General features: G+C 43.9%; 1 protein-coding gene across 1 annotated transcript in view; it reads right to left on the bottom strand.

Annotated features, from left to right (window-relative positions):
* LOC129716370 (complement C3-like) overlaps nucleotides 1-23756 on the bottom strand; it is a 156301-nt gene that overhangs the window by 109668 nt on the left and 22877 nt on the right. The window contains exons 9-17 of the mRNA XM_055666241.1: nucleotides 21071-21191; nucleotides 20028-20143; nucleotides 19796-19942; nucleotides 16629-16841; nucleotides 15221-15424; nucleotides 14334-14492; nucleotides 7745-7874; nucleotides 1366-1437; nucleotides 228-425 (exon numbers count right to left, since the gene is read on the bottom strand). Coding sequence (XP_055522216.1) covers nucleotides 228-425; nucleotides 1366-1437; nucleotides 7745-7874; nucleotides 14334-14492; nucleotides 15221-15424; nucleotides 16629-16841; nucleotides 19796-19942; nucleotides 20028-20143; nucleotides 21071-21191 — 1360 coding nt within the window. The remainder of the gene's footprint in view (nucleotides 1-227; nucleotides 426-1365; nucleotides 1438-7744; nucleotides 7875-14333; nucleotides 14493-15220; nucleotides 15425-16628; nucleotides 16842-19795; nucleotides 19943-20027; nucleotides 20144-21070; nucleotides 21192-23756) is intronic.

The following is a 23756-nucleotide window of genomic DNA, read 5'->3' as shown; positions in this document are numbered from 1 at the left end:
GCATTAATGTATAGTCTCTCTAACTGGATGCACCACAAACCAAACCTTTTCAATGTACCTCAGAGCATATGACAATAATAAACTAAACTAAATAAATGAAACTAAAATCAAAATATTCAAGCTAAGCTTTTCCTTTCATTAGTAACCATTTCACTTTCTCATTTACAGCATAAAATCCTTTTATTCCAACCGGGATACTCCCTTTTAGAAAATAATCCAATACTTACTTCGACTTAAACTCAGCTTGCTTTTGTCAAGCTGTTCCAGATATTTGTGAACATTTTCACAACAGTGCAAGAAGGCATCAACGCATTCTTTTTCCTTTTGTATTACTCTGGATCTTCGACTGCAGTTGTAACCAATAAGGTTGTTCTTCATTCCAGCATTGCAACAATTTTGTAGATGCTTAGTATTGAACTTCTTCACTGAAATAAAAAGCAAAGTTTTAAAAACTCATCCACACAGAAGAATATTTAGTTTATTTATGTAGCCGAGACACAAACCTCTTAGCCCACCGAGTCTATGCCAACCACCGATCATCTCCACATGTTCTACGTCATCCCACTTTGTCATCCACTCCCGACACACTAGGGCAATTTTACAGAGGCCAATTAAGGTACAAATGTACACATCTTTGGGATGTGGGAAGAAAATGGAGCACCTGGAAGGAACCCATGTGTGTGTCAGGGAGGACGTGCAAACTCCACATAGACAACACCCGAGGTCAGGATTGACCGGCTTATGTAACCTGGGCATTCATGTTACAGCAAAACTTGGGTGACACCTTTTCAGAACATTTCTGTTCCATCCACGGTGTCAACATCCATTCAACTATCATTTTTATTCCCTATCCCACTCTCAGTTTAACATTTCAATCTTCTGCCAACCGCGGTTCTCTATGAAAACTTCAATGTAAGTCAAGGATCTCATGTTGCATCTGGGCTCATTTAGGACATAATAGTAAATTTACCTATGACTCGCTCACCATTTCGTCAAATGCTGGTTTTCAAACTAGGTACCATCTTTTCAACTTCGGTCTGCATCCAATCAGACATTCCCCCTTTTCTCTCCTTCCTTCCCCACTATGCAACTTAAAACATTCCTCACTTATCTATTAATTGTCAAGAATAAGTTAATCTTCCTCCCTCCCTGGCACACAAACAAAATCTTTCCACTGTACTATAATAACCAAATGAAGCTAAGCTATTTTTTGCCACTTTTGTGGTGCAGTTTTGCTTGCCACTTAACAGCCTATGTTTGAACATATCCATGACTGAACAAATAAACCTGGATCTTTACAGCAGCATTCAGTCTTTTCCATATTCAATCTCTCATCAAAGTATGAAATCAACAATAAATACATACGTGTCTCGGCTTTGAATTCTGACAGTCCTGTTGCACGACGCTTGCGTAGATTTGGCTGTTTACACATCAGCTCTACAATAAATATTGGGGAAAGGTACGGATATGAATGTTAATTTGCAACCCTGTCGTTTCACAAGTATCCAGTTGCATTTAAATTTACAACACATTAAATGTACATATTTTCCAAATGGTCTTTTGGAAATTACAGGCACGTTGTGTTTTATATGGGCTTGAAAAGTAGTATGTAAATCAAACACATGCCAGGCACTTCAAACGACTACGCTGCCATGCAGTGCCACGCATAGATTTGAGCACATTATTCTGAAAAAAGGAATGTATTAATTAAAATTAGGTAATTATTAAGCAAGCACTTTATTGTATGTGTAAATAAAGCACACTTAAAGGTGAGATGCCTGGATGAGGTTTCACCATGGATGAGGCAAAACCATGCAACAATTGGTAATATGTTTTTTCATCCACCAAGCAAGAATCTTGAGTATGTGAAGCAATATTAAAATCACAAATTGAAGACAGAAACAGTCACATGCTTGAGGCAACTGTATGATCTATTTAATAATTCTTAGTACATGCTGAAATAGCAAGAAGTAGACACCATTTCAGTAGTACCTTCATAATGGTCAAGACATTTTGCATCCAATAAACTACTCCCGAGGCAGAAAATGCAGCAGACATTTTGCGAACACTGCGTGTAGGTCTCCACAGAAAGCAATAAACCTCCACATTATGTTTTATGTTAGAATTATAAATATTGGCTTAGGAATGAGGGACATTCCCCGTGTTCTTCAAATGAATACAATGGGATGCATGACAGCCAGCTAGAACTGTTAAATAGTTTAACCATCCCTTCAGGTATTATTCCCACATAAAGTGTTAATGGTTGATGAAAGATAGATGAAGAATGAGAATCTTCTTCCTGGTGCCTTTCAAACATCTGATGTTTTGTTTAATTTAGCACATGTTAGTGATACAGCATTCTGCCCACTGTCCACACAGACCATCATTCACCTATTCACTCTGGTTCTCTGTTATGATTAGAAACATAGAAAATACGTGCAGGAGTAGGCCATTCGGCCCTACGAGCCTGAGCTGCCATTCAATATGGTCATGGCTGATCATCCAACTCAGTATCCTGTACCTGCCTTCTCTCCATACCCCCTGATTCCTTTAGCCACATGGGCCACATCTAACTCCCTCTTAAATATAGTCAATGAACTGGCCTCAACTACCTTCTGTAAAAAATGATTTTCTCATCTCGGTCCTAAAAGACTTCCCCCTTATCCTTAAACTGTGACCCCTTGTTCTGGACTTCCCCAACATCGGGAATAATCTTCCTGCATCTAGCCTGTCCAACCCCTTAAGAATTTTGTACGTTTCTATAAGCTCTCCCCTCAATCTTCTAAATTCTAGTGAGTACAAGCCGAGTCTATCCAGTCTTTCTTCATATGAAAGTCCTGCCATCCCAGGAATCAGTCTGGTGAACCTTCTCTGTACGCCCTCTATGGCAAGATTGTCTTTCCTCAGATTAGGAGACCAAAACTGTACACAATACTCCAGGTGTGGTCTCACCAAGACGCTGTACAACTGCAGTAGAACCTCCCTGCTCTTATACTCAAATCCTTTTGTTATGAATGCTAACATACCATTAATTTTCTTCACTGCCTGCTGCACCTGCATGCCTACCTTCAATGACTGGTGTACCATGACACCCAGGTCTCGTTGCGGTCTTCCCTTTTCCTAATCGGCCACCATTCAGATAATAGTCTACTTTCCTGTTTTCGCACCAAAGTGAATAACCTCACATTTATCCACATTATACTGCATCTGCCATACATTTGCCCACTCACCCAACCTATCCAAGTCACCTCGCAGCCTCCTAGTATCCTCCTCACAGCTAACACTGCCCCCCAGCTTCGTGTCATCCGCAAACCTGGAGTTGTTGCATTCAATTCCCTCATCTAGATCATTAATATATATTATAAATAGCTGGGGTCCCAGCACTGAGCCTTGCGGTACCCTACTAGTCACTGCCTGCCATTCTGAAAAGGACCCGTTTACTCCTACTCTTTGCTTCCTGTCTGCCAGCCAGTTCTCTATCCACATCAATACTGAACCCCCACTACCGTGTGCTTTAAGTTTGCATACTAATCTCTTATGTGGGACCTTGTCGAAAGCGTTCTGAAAGTCCACATATAACACATCCACTGATTCTCCCTTATCCACTCTACTAGTTACATCCTCGAAAAATTCTATAAGATTCGTCAGACATGATTTACCTTTCATAAATCCATGCTGACTTTGTGGAATGAATTCACCGCTTTCCAAATGTGCTGCTATCCCATCTTAATAACTGACTCGAGCAGTTTCCCCACTACCGATGTTAGACTAACTGACCTGTAATTCCCCGTTTTCACTCTCCCTCCCTTTTTAAAAAGTGGAGTTACATTAGCTACCCTCCAATCGTCAGGAACTACTCCAGAATGTAAAGAGTTTTGAAAAATTATCACTAATGCATCCACTATTTCTGGGGCTACTTCCTTAAATACTCTGGGATGCAACTTATCTGGCCCTGGGGATTTACCGGCCTTTAAACCATTCAATTTACCTAACACCACTTCCTGGCTAACGTGGATTTCACTCAGTTTCTCTATCTCATTCGACCCCCGGTCCCTTGCTATTTCCGGCTGGTTATTTATGTCTTCCTTAGTGAAGACAGAACCAAAGTAGTTATTCAATTGCTCCGCCATGTACTTGTTCCCCATGATCAATTTGCCTGTTTCTGACTGCAAGGAACCTACATTTGTTTTACCTAATTCTTTCCTCTTCACATATCTATAAAACCTTTTGCAGTCAGTTTTTATGTTCCCTGCCAGTTTTCTTTCATAATCTATTTTCCCTTTCCTAATTAAGCCCTTTGTCCTCTTCTGCTGGACTGAATTTCTCCCAGTCTGCTGGTATGCTGCTTTTAGCTGGCTAATGTGTATGCTTCATCTTTTGTTTTGATACCATCCCTGATTTCCCTTGTTATCCACGGATGCACTACCTTCCCTGATTTATTCTTTTGTCAAACTGGAATGAACAATTGTTGTAGTTCATCCATGCAGTCTTTAAATGCCTTCCATTGCATATCCACCGTCAACCTTTTAAGAATCAATTGCCAGTCTACCTTGGCCAATTCACGTCTCATATCCTCAAAGTCACCTTTCTTTAAGTTCAGGACCCTCATTTCTGAAGTAACAATGTCACTCTCCATCCTAATGAAGAACTCAACCATATTATGGATGGGAAGGGAATGGAGGGTTATGGTCTGAGCGCAGGTATATGGGACATGGGGAGATTATGTGTTCGACACGGACTAGAAGGGTCGAGATGGACTGTTTCCGTGCTGTAATTGTTATATGGTTTATATGGTTTATTATGGTCACTCTTGCCAAGGGGCCACGCACAACAAGACTGCTAACTAACCCTTCCTCATTACTCAATCCCCAGTCTAGAATAACCTGCTCTCTCGTTGGTTCCTCTACATGTTGGTTTAGAAAACAAATCCCGCATGCATTCCAAGAAATTCTCTTCCTCAGCACCCCTGCCAATTTGATTCACCCAATCTATATGTAGATTGAAGTCACCCATTATAGCTGTTTTACCTTTGTTGCACGCATTTCTAATTTCCTGTTTGATGCCATCCCCAACTCCACTACTACTGTTAGGTCGCCTGTACACAACACCCACCAGCGTTTTCTGTCCCAGAGTGTTTCGCAGCTCTACCCTTATCGATTCCACATCCTCCAAGCTAATGTCCTTCCTTTCCATTGCGTTAATCTCCTCTCTAACCAGCAACACTACCCCACCTCCTTTCCCTTTCTGTCTATCCCTCCTGAATATTGAATATCCCTGGATGTTCAGCTCCCAGCCTTGGTCACCCTGGAGCCATGCCTCCGTGATCCCAACTATATCATATTCATTAATAACTATCTGCACATTCAAGTCATCCACCTTATTACAAATGCTCCTTGCATTGAGACACAAAGCCTTCAAGCTTGTTTTTACAACACTCTTACCCCTTATACAATTATGTTGAAAATCGGCCCTTTTTGATTTTTGCCCTGGATTAGTCTGCCTGCCACTTTTACTTTTCACATTGTTACCTATTGCGTCAACCCTCAATTTACACCCCCCTGCCTCTCTGCTCTTGTACCCATCCCCCTGCCACATTAGTTAAAATCCTCCCCGACAGCACTAGCAAATACTCCCCCAAGGACATTGGTTCCATTCCAGCCCAGGTGCAGACCGTCCTGTTTGTACTTGTCCCACCTCCCCCAGAACTGGTTCCAATGCCTTTGAAATTTGAATCCCTCCCACTTGCACCATTTCTTAAGCCACGTATTAATCTGCAATATCCTCCTATTTCTGCTCTGACTAGCCCGTGGCACTGGTAGTAATCCAGAGATTATTACCTTTGAGATCCTACTTTTAACTTTATCTCCTAGCTCCCTAAATTCACCTTGTAGGACCTTTTTTTTACCTATATCATTGGTGCCATTGTGCCCCACGACAACTGGCTGTTCACCACTCCCCCCCCCCCCCCTCCAGAATGTTCTGCAGCCGTTCAGTGACATCCCTGACCCTTGCACCAGGGTGGTATTAACATACCACCCTGGAGTCTCGTTTGCGGCCGCAGAAACGCCTATCTATTCCCCTGACAATTGAATCCCCTATTACTATTGCCCTTCCACTCTTTTTCCCCCCCTCATGTGTCGCAGAGCCACCCATGGTGCCATGAACTTGGCTGCTGCTGCCTTCCCCTGATGAGCAATCTCCCTCAACAGTATCCAAAATGGTATACCTGTTTCGGAGGGAGATGACCGCAGGGGACTCCTGCACTACCTGCCTACTGCTGCGCTGGCTATTGGCCACCCGTTCCCTTTCTGTCCGCTTACCCTTTACCTGCGGTGTGACCAACTCGCTGTACGTGCTATTCACGACTTTCTCAGCATCGTGGATGCTCCAGTATGAATCCAACCACAGCTCCAATTGTTCAATGCGGTCTGCCAGGAGCTGCAGCTGTACACACTTCCTGCAAACGTAGTCAGCAGGGACACCGACCATATCCCTGATCTCCCACATGTTGCAAGATGAGCAAACCACGGGGCCAATCTCCACCGACATGGTTGACCCACAAATTAAATCAACTCCCTCACACTAGAAAAATCTTTATCCTTTAAACTGTGCCTTTACTAATACACTGTACCCTCAACTCACTGCACCCTTAATCTGAAAGCAGAAATGCAAACCCGGGGTTGCTCCCAATCAGCTGCTTCCTCTGGTCTGCTTCCACCAGTCAGCGGCTTCCACCAGACCACTTCCCTGGAAGTGTGATGGAATGTTGCAGATTGGGTCCTCCTCCAATCGCTCCAACGGTTCCCGGGCCTCTGTGAAAGCAAGCCCCGCGCTCGATTTTTAAATCACCGCCCAGGAAATTCCTCCTCTCGCTCCAACGGCTCCCTGAATCATACAGCTGGAAATGGGATTTCATCCCAACTTGATCACGCTGACCAACATGCCCCATGTACACTAATCCCACCTGCCTGTTCTTGGACCATAACCCTCTAAACCTATCCTATTTTAAGTACCTGGTCAAATGTCTCTTAAATGTTATGATATTCCCTGCCTCAACTACATCCACCGGCAGCTCATTCCATTTACCCACCACCCTTTGTGTAAAAGAAATACCCCTGAGATTCCTAGTAAATCTTTCCGCCCTCACTCTGGTTATTGATTCCCCCACTCTGGGCAAAAGACATTGGGCATTTACCCGATCTTTTCCTGCATTTACATGAGAGAGTAGCTCACATAAATGCAGGAAAAGATCGGGTCACTTTCACATCGAATCCCTACACCCTAGGGATAATTTACAGTCCAATCAACCTACAAACCTGCATGTCTTTCGGATGTGGGAGGAAAGCAGAACATATGAAGGAAATCCATGTGGTCACTGGAAAACATGCTAACTCCACAGAGACATGGGTCAGGATCAAACCCACATGTCTGGTATTGTGAGTTAGCAGCTCTGTCAACTACGTCACTGTGTATTCAAAGTGTTTCGTCATACAACAATAATGACAAGACTTCACCTCATTTTCAAATCTAAATTCGGGTGCTTCAGTATTCTCAATATTTCAGCATCTGTCTTTCCTTGTGTCTTTATTTGGAGATTACATTGCAAAAGGGCAGGTGGTGTGTTCCAAATTGGGCCTAAAATGGAACTGTGGGAGCTACCAGTGGAAATAATTACAGGGCATTCCATTTAAGCATTACCTCCTTGATCTCCCAACAAGCGACTGTCATAATTAGAAACCAGTACCTGTTCTTGCTTCAGTCTTGAGGTTAGTGCTTGTTACAAAGGCTAATCCAGCATCTGAGAAAACACCAAAGACATCACTGCCACTTCCAGGTGTGCAACCAATATCATTTTTCTCCACCACACTCCAGATCTGTATAGAAAACATACACAGAATGCATGGTAACCAGGCTGAAAATTCTCTAAAGTCAGTGAGCAAGTTATAGCGGTGGAGAATACCAGAGTCAAATAGATATCCATCTGTTTGCACTGCGTTTTGAGAAGACTTTGGGCAATGCTCATGATAACAGACACATCATTGAGCGGCAAGTTGATAATCTAACTTGGGCTGTTAAATTCAGCCAAGGATTCAAACCCTACCAAAAACCTACAAACTCTAAAACCATTTAACTATCTTAAGCTTGGTGAAAAAGGTATCATTGAGAAAACAGATCATAAAAACAAATGGACTGCAACTTTAACAGAGGCCCGGGACTGTTGGAGAGCAGTGGAGGAGGGTCGGGGCTTTTACCAAAATCCGTAACGTTCCACACTCCATAGGGAGGGTTCTGGTGGAAGCCGCTGATTGGTGGAAGCAGACTAGAGGAAGCAGCTCAGTGGGTGTAACCTCAGGTTAGCATTTGTGCTTTCTGGTTAAAGGTGCAGTGCTTTAGTAAAGGTACAGTGGGCTAAAGGTGCAGTGCTTTAGTAAAGGTACAGTGGGCTAAAGGTACAGTGCTTTAGTAAAGGTACAGTGGGCTAAAGGTACAGTGCTTTAGTAAAGGTACAGTGCTTTTTGTTTATATAATAAAGGTGCAGGTTAAAGGTCAAGAGGGAGCAGCTGTTGTGAGTCAGATACCTGCTGATTTCTCCCAGCAGTTCCTATTGTATTATACTGGTATCAGATCCAGGGTAAGGCGAGAGAATGACAGTCAGAGCAGTATACTGTTCTGGATGTCAGATGTGGGAGGTCATGGTGTCGGATGGCCCTCCAGACGTCCACATCTGCACCAGGTGCAGCGAGATGGGGCTCCTAAGGGACCGTATTAGGATCCTGGAGCAGCAGCTCGATGACCTCTGTCTGATCAGGGAGAGTGAGGAGGTCATAGAGGGGAGTTATAGAGAGGTGGTCACTCCAAAACCACGGGAGAGAGACATGTGGGTCACGCTAAGGAAGGGCAAGGGGCAGAGGCAGGAACGAGTGAGTACTCCAATGTCGGTACACCTCGCAAATAAGTACTCCTGTTTGAGTACGGATGGGGGTGACAGCCTACCCGGGGGTAGTGACAGCGGACGGGCCTCCAGCACAGAGACCGGCCCTGTTGCTCCAAAAGCTAGGGAAAAAAAGAGGGCAATAGTAATTGGGGACTCTATTGTTAGGGGGTCGGATAGGCGATTCTGTGGACGCAGTCGGGAGACCAGGATGGTGGTCTGCCTCCCTGGTGCCAAGGTCTCGGACGTGTCTCAACGCATCCAAGATATCCTTAAATCAGAGGGAGAGGAGCCCGAGGTCGTGGTACATATAGGTACAAATGACATAGGTTAAAAAAAAAGGGAAGAGGTCCTGAAGGGAGGATTTAGGGAGTTGGGAGGAGAGTTAAGAAAAAGGACCAAAAAGGTAACAATCTCAGGATTACTGCCTGTAGCACGCGACAGTGAGAGTAGGAATGGAGCGAGGTGGAGGATAAATGCGTGGCTGAAAGACTGGTGCAGAGGGCAGGGATTCAAGTTTCTGGATCATTGGGACTTCTTTTGGGGAAGGTGGGACCTGTACAGAAAGGATGGGTTGCACTTGAACCCGAGGGGGACCAATATCCTAGCGGGGAAATTTGCAAAGGCAGCTGGGGAGACTTTAAACTAGAATGGTTGGGGCGAGGGACTCAAATAGCGAAAGGTAGTAGACAGAATGGGAGGCAGGAAGCAGAAAAGGGAAGCACTCGGACACAAGAGGAGAAAGAAAAAAAAAGGAAATAAACAGAGAATAAGAGACGGGGGGTTTCTTAAATGTGTATATTTTAATGCTAGGAGCATTGTAAGAAAAGTGGATGAGCTTAGAGTCTGGATAGACACCTGGAAGTATGATGTTGTGGCGATCAGTGAAACATGGTTGCAGGAGGGCTGTGATTGGAAACTAAATATTCCAGGATTTCGTTACTTCAGGTGTGATAGAATTGGAGGGGCAAGAGGTGGAGGTGTTGCATTGCTAGTCAGGGAAGATATTACAGCAGTGCTTTGGCAGGATAGATTGGAGGGCTCGTCTAGGGAGGCTATTTGGGTGGAACTGAGAAGTGGGAAAGGTGTAGCAACACTTATGGGGGTGTATTATAGACCGCCGAGTGGGGAACGAGAATTGGAAGAGCAAATATGTAAGGAGATAGCAGATATTAGTAGTAAGCACAAGGTAGTGATTGTGGGAGATTTCAACTTTCCACACATAGACTGGGAAACACATTCTGTAAATGGGCTGGATGATTTGGAGTTTGTAAAATGTGTGCAGGATAGTTTTTTGCAGCAATACATAGAAGTACCTACTAGAGGAGGGGCAGTGCTGGACCTCCTGTTAGGAAATGAGACGGGACAGGTGGCGGAGGTATGCGTTGGGGAGCACTTCGGGTCCAGTGATCACAATACCATTAGTTTCAATACAATTATGGAGAGGGTCAGAACTGGACCTAGGGTTGAGATTTTTGATTGGAGAAAGGCTAACTTTGATGAGATGCGAGATGATTTAACAGGAGTGAACTGGGACATTTTGTTTTATGGGAAAGATGTAGAAGAGAAATGGAGGACATTTAAAGGGGAAATTTTAAGAGTACAGAATCTTTATGTTCCTGTTCGGTTGAAAGGAAACAGTAAAAATTGGAAAGAGCCCTGGTTTTCAAGGGAAATTGGACATCGTTCGGAAAAAGAGGGAGATCTACAATAATTATAGGCAGCATGAAGTAAATGAGGTGCCTGAGGAGTATTAGGAATGTAAAAAGAATCTTAAGAAATAAATTAGAAAAGCTAAAAGAAGATATGAGGTTGCTTTGGCAAGTAAGGTGAAAGTAAATCCAAAGGGTTTCTACAGCTATATTAATAGCAAAAGGATAACGAGGGATAAAATTGGTCCATTGGAGAGACAGAGTGGACAGTTTTCTGCAGAGCCAAAAGAGATGGGGGAGATATTGAACAATTTTTTTTCTTCGGTATTCACCAAGGAGAAAGATATTGAATTATGTGAGGTAAGGGAAACTAGTAGAGTAGCTATGGATACTATGAGGTTCAAAGTAAAAGAAGTACTGACACTTTTGAAAAATATAAAAGTCTCCAGGTCCTGACAGGATATTCCCTAGGACATTGAGGGAAGTTAGTGTAGAAATAGCCGGGGCTATGACAGAAATATTTTAAATGTCATTAGAAACGGGAATAGTCCCCGAGGATTGGCGTACTGCGCATGTTGTTCCATTGTTTAAAAAGGGTTCTAATAATAATAATAATAACTTTATTTATAAAGCGCTTTTAGACAACATCAGTTACCACAAAGTGCTGTACATGGGAAGTCAACAAAAAGTTATTACAAATTACTAAAACCATTAAAACGACAGGACTATAAAAACAGTAAAAATTAAAAGACATTAAAAGCACTAAAACAGGAACAATGTCTCAGCCAGTGTCGAAAGCCAGTGAATAAAAGTGAGTTTTTAGGGAGGATTTAAAGATGGACAGTGAAGGGGCCTGTCTGATCTGCAGCGGCAAGGTGTTCCAGAGTGCCGGGGCAGCAACAGAAAAGGCTCTATCCCCTCTGAGCTTCCGCTTAGACCTTGGTACCTCAAGGAGCAGCTGATCCGCAGACCTGAGGCACCGGGTAGGAGCATATAGGTGGAGCAGCTCAGAGAGGTAAGGCGGGGCGAGGCCATTCAATTATTTAAAAACAAATAAAATAATTTTAAAATGAACTCGAAAGTGCACTGGGAGCCAGTGAAGGGAGGCCAAAATTGGCGTAATGTGCTCCCTCTTTCGAGTTCCGGTTAAAAGGCGAGCGGCAGCATTTTGGACCAACTGGAGACGAGCCAACAAAGCTCGTGAGACTCCAGAGTAGAGCGCGTTACAGTAATCCAGCCGAGATGAAATAAAGGCGTGAATTACTGTTTCAAAATGCTGCTGCTCGAGAATGGGCTTCACCTTTGCCAGCTTCCTTAGGTGAAAGAAGCTGGACTTAACCACTGCGCCTATTTGTTTATCTAATTTAAAATCACCGTCCATCATAAAACCCAGGTTTAAAACTGTTGGCTTTACGAACACTGCAAGTGGACCCAAGTCAACAGAGGGAGGTTCACGTTAGCCATTAGGGCCGAACAAAATCACTTCTGTCTTTTTTTCGTTTTTCTAAGAGTAAACCTAGCAATTATAGACCTGTTAGTTTGACTTCAGTGGTGGGCATATTAATGGAAAAGATACTTAGAGATAATATATATATAAGCATCTAGATAGACAGGGTCTGAGTAGGAACAGTCAACATGGATTTGTGCCTGGAAGGTCATGTTTGACTAATCTTCTTGAATTTTTTGAAGAGGTTACTAGGGAAATTGACGAGGGTAAGGCAGTGGATGTTGTCTATATGGACTTTAGTAAGGCCTTTGACAATGTTCCTCATGGAAGGTTGGTTAAGAAGGTTTAACTGTTGGGTATAAATGCAGGAATAGCAAGATGGATTCAACAGTGGCTGAATAGGAGAAGCCAGAGGGTAATGGTGGATGGCTGTTTATCGGGTTGGAGACAGGTGACTAGTGGGGTGCCTCAGGGATCTGTGTTGAGTCCTTTGTTGTTTGTCATGTACATCAATGATCTGGATGAAGGTGTGGTAAATTGGATTAGTAAGTATGCAGATGATACCAAGATAGGGGATGTTGTGGATAATGAAGAGGATTTCCAAAGTCTACAGAGTGATTTAGGCCATTTGGAAAAATGGGCTGAAAGATGGCAGATGGAGTTTAATGCTGATAAATGTGAGGTGCTACACCTTGGCAGGACAAATCAAAATAGGACGTACATGGTAAATGGTAGGGAATTGAAGAATACAGTTGAACAGAGGGATCTGGGTATAACCGTGCATAGTTCCTTGAAGGTGGAATCTCATATAGATAGGGTGGTAAAGAAAGCTTTTGGTGTGCTGGCCTTTATAAATCAGAGCATTGAGTATAGAAGTTGGGATGTAATGTTAAAATTGTACAAGGCATTGGTGAGGCCAATTCTGGAGTATGGTGTACAATTTTGGTCGCCTAATTATAGAAAGGATGTCACCAAAATAGAGAGAGTACAGAGGAGATTTACTAGAATGTTGCCTGGGTTTCAGCAACTAAGTTACAGAGAAAGGTTGAACAAGTTAGGGCTTTATTCTTTGGAGCGCAGAAGGTTAAGGGGGAACTTGATAGAGGTTTTTAAAATGATGAGAGGGATAGACAGAGTTGACGTGGAAAAGCTTTTCCCACTGAGAGTAGGGAAGATTCAAACAAGGGGACATGACATGAGAATTAAGGGACTGAAGTTTAGGGGTAACATGAGGGGGAACTTCTTTACTCAGAGAGTGGTAGCTGTGTGGAATGAGCTTCCAGTGAAGGTGGTGGAGGCAGGTTCGTTTTTATCATTTAAAAATAAATTGGATAGTTATATGGATGGGAAGGGAATGGAGGGTTATGGTCTGAGCGCAGGTATAAGGGACTAGGGGAGATTATGTGTTCGGCACGGACTAGAAGGGTCGAGATGGCCTGTTTCCGTGCTGTAATTGTTATATATGGTTATATCATAGTCATTAATAGCTATCTGCACATTCAATTCATCCACATTATTATGAATGCTCCTTGCATTGAGACACAAAGCCTTCAGGCATGTTTTTACAACAATCTTACCCCTTATACAATTATGTTGAAAAGTGGCCCTTTTTGATTTTTGCCCTGGATTTGTCTGCCTGCCACTTTTACTTTTCACCTTGCTATCTATTGCTTCTACCCCCATTTTACACCCCTCTGTCTCTACGCTCACACATTTAAGAAACCCTTTCCCTTTAACTCCATCCTCGACTATCCCATTTGACACCCCACCCCCCTTATTCAGTTTAATACCACCCATGTAGCAGTGGCAAACCTGCCTGCCAGAATGCTGGTATCCCACCTGTTAAGATGCAATCCGTCCCTTTTGTACAGTTCCCCCTTACTCCAGAACAGATCCCAGTGATCTAAGAATGTAAATCCCTGCTCCGTGCACCAGTTTCTCTGCCACACATTCAGGTCCCGTATCTCCCTGTTCCTGCTCTAGCCAGCACGAGGAACTGGAAGCAAACCGGAGATAACAACCCTGGAGGTCCTGCTTTTCAGCATTTTTCCGAGCTCTCTCAAGTCACGCTGCAGAATATTCATCCCCTTCTTTCCGACATCGTTTATGCCGACATGCACTACCACTGAATGCTGATGCTGAAGAAAAGTAAGGTAATGGGCCTTAGTGACTACCATCTAATGCCTCTGACATGCAGCATCATGAAGTGCTTCGAGAGACTAGCGATGGCACACATTAACCTCAGCCTCCAGCCAATAATGTCTAGATATTAACATTTGGAGAAAGATTGAAGTTTTGTTACCTTACTCTGAGTTATTTTATTTTTCTTACTCAGTGCAAATACTGCTTTATCCACAGCAACGAGTCCGACCTTTGCTCCAGAATCACCTGTCAGTTTCAATGTAAACCCTTCTCCGGGTTCGAATGGTGTCTTGTCGTCATTTACGATAGAAACCTCGAGCTGGGAAGAAATGTGTTAGTTTTGAATATTGTCACAACATTTCTTGCTGACTGGCATCAAATGAGTCTCGGCATATTGAATTTACACCCCAGTAATTGTGAGCAGACGGGAAATTGACAACACTGTATGAATGCTGATTTCAAAGCCATTCCGAAGCACGCAGCCTATTAATTGCATGGACCTTTCCTTCCTGACTCCTGTTGTTGTCAGTTCAAAGTGTTTATGACATCCATCCAGCACAAAGTTATCAGTTTTGTTCCGCAATCTACCCACATCAACTAGACCTCATTGAAGGCAAAGCAGGAAGCAAAAAGTGGTCATTCTTAATGAAATATTTATATGTTTTGTAACTTTATTTGAAATATTTCATTAGGAATTACACCGTTTCAAAACTTACAGTACACAACTGAAAAGCTGGTAAGTTGTATATTGGTATCTGAACAATAAAGGGGAAGCCAAGACGACACACTACTTGTAAAAAAACAATTTTCCAACCCAGGTAGTAGAAGGTGATGCGCTCCATTCCTGTGAGAAAGACTGAGAAGTGAACTGAGGCAAAGTCATAGCTTCACACAAGCTCAACTGCACCGGGATTTAGTCTGATTAGGATATTTTGTTAAAAATAATGGCTCATGCTACAAATGTTTTTATTATCTGATGTTTATACGCCTCTGTTACGCTCCCTTTCCCAGACTCCACTTCAGAGAAAATAGATATACAGCACTTACTTTTCCCATGCATGTGTCCTCCACATCAATCCACACAGAATCAGCAACAAGATCCGCCTGTCCTCCAATGTCAACGTAGTAATAGACTAACAGTCTGAATGATGGAATTAAGTTTGCTTCGATTGGGAACTGTAAGGTCGTCACACGTTGATTTTTTTTTCTCTGTTGTCTCCCAACTTTGACAATCTTCCCTTTGCTAATCACCTGGCAAATACAACACATCATTTATTAAGAAAAGTAGAAATTTACAGTCAAACGACTGAAGACATGGATTACAAATTTTCTTCAGATGATGGCACAGAAAATACAATGCTGCATTAGCCACTTGTCAAAGCCAGAGTCCAATATTTAACCACATTGATTCAAATTGAATTAAATTAAATTCTTGTTTTGCGACAGCCTCAGACAAACCACCTCTGGTGTATATGGGGAGCCAGAATCACAATGTAATAACCAATAACCATGAATCTTCAAACAAGAATAAAGTCCACAGTCATAATATTATCCTTGTATTCAACACAGGTATTCATGAATAAAGTTGAATAAAAACCCATCTCTCCTACAGCAGGAATTTGAGAAAATGGACAACAGGAACCTTGTGTTTTGGAGAGTCCAAACATTTTGAACACTTTGAAAAAGATAAATTGAGAATTCATGTTGGCAAAGGGTACTCCAGGAAGAATGTCAGAACTTTTGTCTTCCTGCTTCTCATGTCTCCAAATATATCCAAATAATCCTCCATCTCCATACCAAGGGATCCGTCAGAGTTAAATCAACTCCTCAATCCCTCTCCCAACAACTGTTACAGGCTGAGCCAGACATTACATTACAATCTTGCCTCTTTGAAAAAGCTCCCCTTCAGGTTCCTATTGTATATTTCCTCCCTCACCTTAAACCAATGTCCCATATAACCATATAACCATATTACAGCACGGAAACAGGCCATCTCGACCCTTCTAGTCCGTGCCGAACACATAATCTCCCCTAGTCCCATATACCTGCGCTCAGACCATAACCCTCCATTCCCTTCCCAACCATATAACTATCCAATTTATTTTTAAATGATAAAAACGAACCTGCCTCCACCACCTTCACTGGAAGCTCATTCCACACAGCTACCACTCTCTGAGTAAAGAGTCCCCACTTCTGGATTCCCCTTTTTCGGTAAAAGACTGTGTTTTTACTCTATCTATTCCCTTATCATGACCTTATACATTGCTATTAGATCACCCATCATCCTCCTATGCTCCAAGGAATAAAGCCTGAGCCTGCCCCACCTCTCCCTATAGCTCAAACCCTCACATCCTGGCAACATCCTCATATTGTTTTGTTATTGTTTAATGCTGAGGTTTGTTAACTTCAAAATGAATGTCAATATAAGGCAAGATAAGTGTGGAGAAAACCATACCATGTAGGTGAAGTATTCTATTTTCTCCTGGATTTTTTCGTTATCATTTACCATGTTCAGGTGAACCAATAAATTATCACCTGCTTTTCGGTCTTCATGGTTATTGGAAATATGCAAGTAGTTCTTTGTTCCACGTTGTGTCTTGTAAGACAATGCTGTCATTGTTTTAGATGCCTGTTGATTTTGGTCAATACCAGGAACATCTGTTGAAACCTGCAAGCAGAAAGACAAAATGGAAACTTAAATTCCAACCATTGAGCACATGTCGATCTTTGGCCTCTTTTACCATGGCAATTTCACCATTGAGTGAAAACTAGTGAGATTGCATTTGGCCCACTCTCTTTATTTAAAAGGAAAATATTCCACCAGGATAACGAGATCTGATTGTTGTAACATAGTAAGGTGAAGCGAGATATGCAGCCACTCCTGCATTATTGCTGAATGCTATCTGGACCAAAAGCATTTTTGCATTAGAATGATCATGTCATTTATTGAACAATTCTGGAAGAACATGATTGTGAAAGCTTCACCTTTGTCTTTAGTAATTGTGTGTTGGGTTTTCTAAGCGTGTTTAATTTTAATAGTTTTAATTGAACTCGATTGTTTTTTGAAGAAGTAAGCAAAGGGCAAGGGCATAGAAGTTGACCATATGGACCTCAGCACGTCATTTGATAAGGTTCCATATAGTCGACTGCTCTGGACACTTAGATCACATGGGATCCAGGGAGACCTAGCTAACTGGATGAAGAATGATCTTCATGGCAGAAAGCAGGTGGTGGTGGAAGGGTGTTTTTCAGACTAGAGGCCTGTGACGAGTGTGCTCTTTACTGTGTGTGGTTTATATCAATGATTTGGATGTACTGTGTGATTAGTAAGTTTGCAGAAGACACTAAAGTATATGGTACAGTAGACGGTGAAGATAGATATTAAAAATTAAAGCACACTCTTGATCAGCTGGGCAAGTGGGCTGAGGAATGGCTATTGGAGTTCAATGCTGATGAATGCAAGGTGTGTATATTGGGAAGACAAACCAGGGCGGGATTTTCATGCATGGAAGAGCCCTGCTGGAGAGTGTTGTAGAGAAGAGGGATCTAGGAATTCAGGTACATCGTTTCCTGAAAGTGGCTCACAGGTAGATAGGGTGGTAAAGAATGCTTTTGGTACATTGACCTTCATCAGCCAGGGTCCAGAGTACAGAAATTAGACAGTTATGTTACAGTTGTACAAGACATTGGTTGATTACTGTGTTCAGTTTAGGTCACCCTACTATAGGAAGGATGTCATTAAGCTGTCCTTAAGCTGGAAGGATGTCAATACCACAGTATTGGTATTGATGGCACTGCCCTGAGCTGGTTCATGTTCTACCTCACAGGTAGGAGTTTCTCTACTAACATATGCAACTCTTTCTCCTCCCCAGCTAGCCTCTGCTGTGGGGTTCCACAAGGTTCCATCCTTGGCCCCATTCTCTTCTCCCTGTATATGCTCCCCTTAGGCCAAGTCATTCAAAGGCACGGCATTTCCTTCCATTGCTATGCAGATGATACACAACTCTATCTCCCCCTGAAGCCCAAAAAACGATCAAATCTGCTTAACCTTATCCGCTGCCTCGAGGATATAAAGTGTTGGATGGCCCAGAACTTCCTTCAACTAACCGAGAGTCTGAGGTCATCCTTCTCAGCCCCTCAGACTCAATCAAAATGATAGCAGGCAGCCTTGGAAGCCTTACCCCATTACTGAAACCTCACGTCGAAAACCTTGCCATGATATTTGACTCAGCATTGAAATTTGACAAACAAGTCAATGCCGTGGTAAAAGCTAGCTTCTTCCGGCCTCGGACGATAGCTAAAATAAAATAATTCCTCAAGTTTGATGACCTTGAAAAGATCATCCACACATTTATCTCCTCCCACCTAGATTAGTGCAACTCCCTCTACACTGGCATCAGTCAATCTTCCCTGTCCCGCCTGCAACTGGTCCAAAACGCCGCAGCGAGAGTCCTGACGGGCACCCGAAAAAGAGACCACATCACCCCGATCCTGGCCACTTCCATTGGCTCCCTGTGCAGTTCCGAATAAATTTCAAGATCCTCCTTTATGTCTACATAGCACCTTAACCGACTTGGGTGCTTTGGCTTGAAGTTGAAAATCACTAAAGCAAATGGTGGTTTGTGTGCTTTGGCTTGAAGTTAAAAGGCACTTCTCCAAATGGTGGTTTGGGTGCTTTGGGTATCTTCCTGTTTGCACTGTATGTTAATTTAAGATAAAACGCTACCACTTACGGCTGTGATTTTGGGCCATCTTACTCAGCCCCCCTTCGCTCAGCAGGTGCTGAGGATTCTTCCCATCAATGAAAAATAAAAGTGTTAGTAGTGTTTAAAAAATGTTGAGAATCCCTCTCCTGTCAATCATGCCATGAAGGCCACATCTTTTCTGGTGGGAGGGGGAGGGGGTTATAAAACCCGGAAGTGTGGGTGTGGCTCAGTCTCTGCATGATGGGGGTGGGAGAGGTCATGACTCTGTCTGAGCTGTGAATCAACTGAACACACTGAATGTCTACTGAGCTGTGAGTTTGTTGTTTTGTGTGGTTTTATGGTGGTTTCACCCTGCATGCAATGGTATGAAGCTGTACTTGAATTTGGTGGCCTTGCAACCTGCTTGGAGTGGAATGAAACTGCACTGAAATTAATGGCCTTGCACCCTGCTGAAAGTGGTATGAAACTGCACTTGAATTTGGTGACCTTGCACCCTGCTTGAAGTGTTTGGAAATTGCACTTGAATTCGGTGACCTTGCATCCTGCTTGAAGTGGTAGGAAACTACTTGAATTTGGTGGCCTTGCACCCTGCTTGAAATGGAGGGAAAATGGGTTTTGAATTTGATGGCCTTGCACCCTGCTTGAAATGGAATTTCAAGGAATAGCCATGAGTCAACTGCCAGCCCACCAGCCGTTAGTGAGCTGCCAGCAGATCAGGCTTGAGTGAGTGAGCTGCCACCCCAAGAACCCATACCAGCGCTCCAGAAAGCCCCCTCCACTGGCCACCAATATTGGAATTGGTGGAGAGGTGGAATATTGCGTCGGGGGACCAGCACTCCCGTGTGAACATGGGACCCAACGGGTCCCACTTAGTCTAGTTCCATTTTATGAGTATATCAAATAGCTTATTTCTTACCTTTAAATTCATGATTTCTATATCTCCTGCTGTATTCACGGTCAACATGGACGTTCCATCAGATCGAGTGGTTGAGCCGACATCTTCACCGTCAACCTTCACACGAACCTGCCCGGCAGGGGAACCATCGGGATTTGTTACATAGACCTTGGGTGATAAATAACAACAGAATGAATGTCTTCCTTCAGTTTTAGCAAAGATGCACTGTGAGATTATGGAAAGAAAAGTGTACCATTATGTTAAACGGCATCCCAGGCTTGAAATACTTGGAGGTTTTGGAGAAAGAGATTGTATATGGGCTGCGAACTATTTTTAGGTTCGTTTTTTCAGCTTCTACCATGTCACTGCCTGCAATGAATAAGGAAAAAACCCATAAATAAGATAATACATTAAGCAGTTCACGCAATTGGAAAAGTGAAAGATTTCTGCTCTGGGCGTTAAAATTGAAATATTCCACTATTTGTTATTTGTGTGGCGGGGACTGGCAGGAGCCCAGCCAACAAATAGTCGGACACAAGTGTGTGCTCTAGACGTGTTTATTCTTCTGCGTACAGCTCCCTACTCCTCAGCTGACACGGGCGTTGCCCAGTCTTAAATAACAACTCAGATAACGACCCCGTGACTCGCGCCTCACCCACCAAGAAGCCGCTGTCTAGAGCGTTCATCGTGACCTTGGGTTGCTGTCAGGTGCCGCCACATTTGTTTCTTATGGCTTGGTGAAACATTTACAATATAATGCCAAGAGTTAGTGGAGACCATCTTACGCAAATGACAAGCTTTTATGTCCCAAAGGGAACACATTAAAAAGACTCTTTGAGGCAATTGCTTTTAAGTACTGACCCAATTGGGGTATTGGATTCATTATCCATTTGAAGAAGGTATGATCAGATTAAATATAGTATGAACATTGATTTCTCCAAATTTAGTTAACTTATCAACCACTTACGAGGTGTTTGCACAGTAATCAACCAGAACCAAAACCCCCGGCCTGTTTCCACCTTTTCTCCCCATATAACCATATAATGGTCATATAACCATATAATCCCTCTCTTGAATACCCACCCATTTATCCCATAATCCCATCCCCATTTCCCCTTACCCTTGTTCTTTTCCACCTCTATCCATTTCTCTGCCTTCACGTTTTACGCCTCTTCTCGCATCAGCTCCTCGTCTCACACCATTTTTATTTTTGTCTCGGGTCTTTATCCAACCATCCATCCATGAAACCACCTCACCTACGTATATCTATCAACAATCATTAAGGCACATACTCACCAGCATGTGTGATAACACTTGCAGTAACATAAATTGAACTCCCAACCAGTTTGTCAATGTCAGGGAAGTTTTCAGCCAATTGTTCCCTTTGCAGGGGGGCTTCTCCACTGCCATCTATAATCTGCAAGTACAGAGTTTCGTTAGTTCTCGATAGTCCATCTGACTTTCCGTGGCAATGCTTTTGGTAACATTTTTTAAGCAAACATTCATGTCACCCCTGAATCTATCTTACACTGACTAACTGTTACCATGTTCCTTTTCCTTTAGCATGAATTTTCACATTATTCATTGTAGTTATTCCCCCAATGCTGATTACAACATTTATTCTCTTAATACAATACTATTTTGCTTGTACATTAAATCAGTATTCACTATAGAAGCCAACCCCCAAAATGCTACTTAAAATAATCAGTTCTTTATGTTTTACACCAATAAAAACAATGTTATTGATGCACGTTAGAAAGGTCAGTCAACCATTTTGTCACATTTAAAATGCAGCTGTTGTGCATCGATCAATCATATTTGTGAATGTTGGAGAAAGGTTTATCTCAGTGATGGCAGGTAGGGACAGATAAATAATGGAGGGGTTTACAAGAATACAGGTAACAAAAACTGGTTTGGAAGTGCATACTTTATTAATCCCTGTTACAAATTCACATTAGATTTATCATAGTTACAGAAAGTTCGTGAATCTGCTTAAAGATTTTTTGCTAATAAATGGATAAAACTGGGTCAATCTTGTCATTTGAATAAGCAGCAATGCAAGCTTAATCCCGACTCCAGTGCAGTTGTTCCCATTCAAATAAAGGGAGCCACCAGCTAGAGAGAAGTTAGTTTCTTTATTTATTGTTAATTATAAGGATGTAAGTTGATTTTTAGTGTTCAAAAAGTGTCAACTTCTTAAATGCAAAGAATGAATATCTTTAACTTTTCAAAATTATACTTTATGTGCCCTAGACTTCCTGAGTTGTTGTGAATGCCAAAGGCAAATGCAGGGAAATGGGGTTAGCAGCGATAGACATCTTGGTCGAGGTGGATGATTTGTGCCGAAGGCCTGTTTCTGTGCTCTATGACTCTATGATGTTAACACATTCCTGTCTAACGCCTTTAACATTTGCGTCGCTTCCATTTAGCACCTAAATTTGTGGGCCAGACCATCTTTTTTTGTAAATATTTTCCAACTCTTCGAGTCATGAGCACTGGTTCTCTGGTGACACTTGAATCACTTGCCCTGCCTCACTTCCCAATAGGAGGTCAAGTGTTGTCCCCTCTCTCGTAGTGCCATCAGCATTTTAATTGGGAAAATATAACTGACACTGTTAACGGATTCTGCTCCATACAAGTTCTTGCACAATAACCTGGCCTTCAACACCAGCAAAACCAAGGAACCTAGGAAAGCACTGCGCCTGTACTTCCTGAGAAGATTACGGAGAGTCGGAATGTCAAGGAGGACTCTCTCTAACTTCTACAGGTGCACAGTAGAGAGCATGCTGACCGTTTGCATCGTGGCTTGGTTTCGCAACTTGAGCGCCCAGGAGCAGAAAAGACTACAAAAAGTAGTAAACACTGCCCAGTCCATCATCGGCTCTGACCTCCCTACCATCGAGGGGATCTATCGCAGTCGCTGCCTCAAAAAGGCTGGCAGCAACATCAAGGACCCACACCATCCTGGCCACACACTCATCTCCCCGCTACCTTAAGGTAGAAGGTACAGGAGCCTGAAGACTGCAACGTCCAGGTTCAGGAATAGCCCCTTCCCCACACTCAATCCAAACAAAACTCTGTACATTAATAGCCCATTATCAATTTGCACTTTATCTGTTTATTTATTCATGTGTGTATATATTTATATAATGGTACTAGACCAAGTGCAGACCCGTTGGGTCTGTTCCCCCAACGTGTGGTTTTGGAGGTGGAGGCGGCATGCAACGTCACACACTAACCACCCCCCCCCCCCCCCTGCACTCACGCTAATGGAGGGGAGGAGGGGAGAGAGAGAGAGAGAGGTGGAGGAGAGAGAGAGGAGGCGAGGGGAGAGAGCGGGAGGGGGGGAGGAGAGAGAGGGGGGGGGAGGCGAGAGGGGGGGGAGAGAGGGGGGGGGGACGAGGGGGGGGGAGGGGGGGGGGGGGGGGGGGGGGGGGGGAGGGGGGGGGGGGGGGGGGGGGGGGGGGGGAGAGGGAGGGAGAGAGGGAGGGGGGGGGAGAGAGAGGGGGGGGGAGAGGGGGGGGGGAGAGGGGGGGGGAGAAAGAGAGAGGGGGGGGAAGAGAGGGGGGGGGAGGGGGGGAGGAGAGGGGGGGGAGAGAGGGGGGGGGGGAGGAGAGAGGGGGGGGAAGAGGGGGGGGAGGGGAGAGGACGAGAGAGGGGGGGGAAGGAGGAGGGGGGGGGAGAGAGAGAGGGGGGGGAAGAGAGGGGGGGGGGAGACGAGAGGGGGGGGGGAGAGAGGGGGGGGAGGAGAGGGGGGGGGACGAGGGAGGGGGGGGGGGGACGAGGGGGGGGGACGGGGGGGGGGGGAAGAGAGGGGGGGGAGAGAGGGGGGGGGGAAGAGAGGGGGGAAGAGAGGGAGGGGGGGGGGAGGAAGAGGTGGGAGGAGAGGGGGGGGGATGGGGGAGGGGGGAGGGGGGGGGAGGAAGAGGAGGGGGGAGAGGAGGGGAGGGAGGAGGAGAGGAGGGAGAGGAGGGGGAGGAGA

Source organism: Leucoraja erinacea, unplaced genomic scaffold, assembly GCF_028641065.1.
Source record: "Leucoraja erinacea ecotype New England unplaced genomic scaffold, Leri_hhj_1 Leri_221S, whole genome shotgun sequence".
In the NCBI taxonomy this organism is placed as follows: domain Eukaryota; kingdom Metazoa; phylum Chordata; class Chondrichthyes; order Rajiformes; family Rajidae; genus Leucoraja; species Leucoraja erinaceus.
Note: the sequence above shows the minus strand (reverse complement) of the source record. Positions and strands in the feature narration are given on the sequence as shown.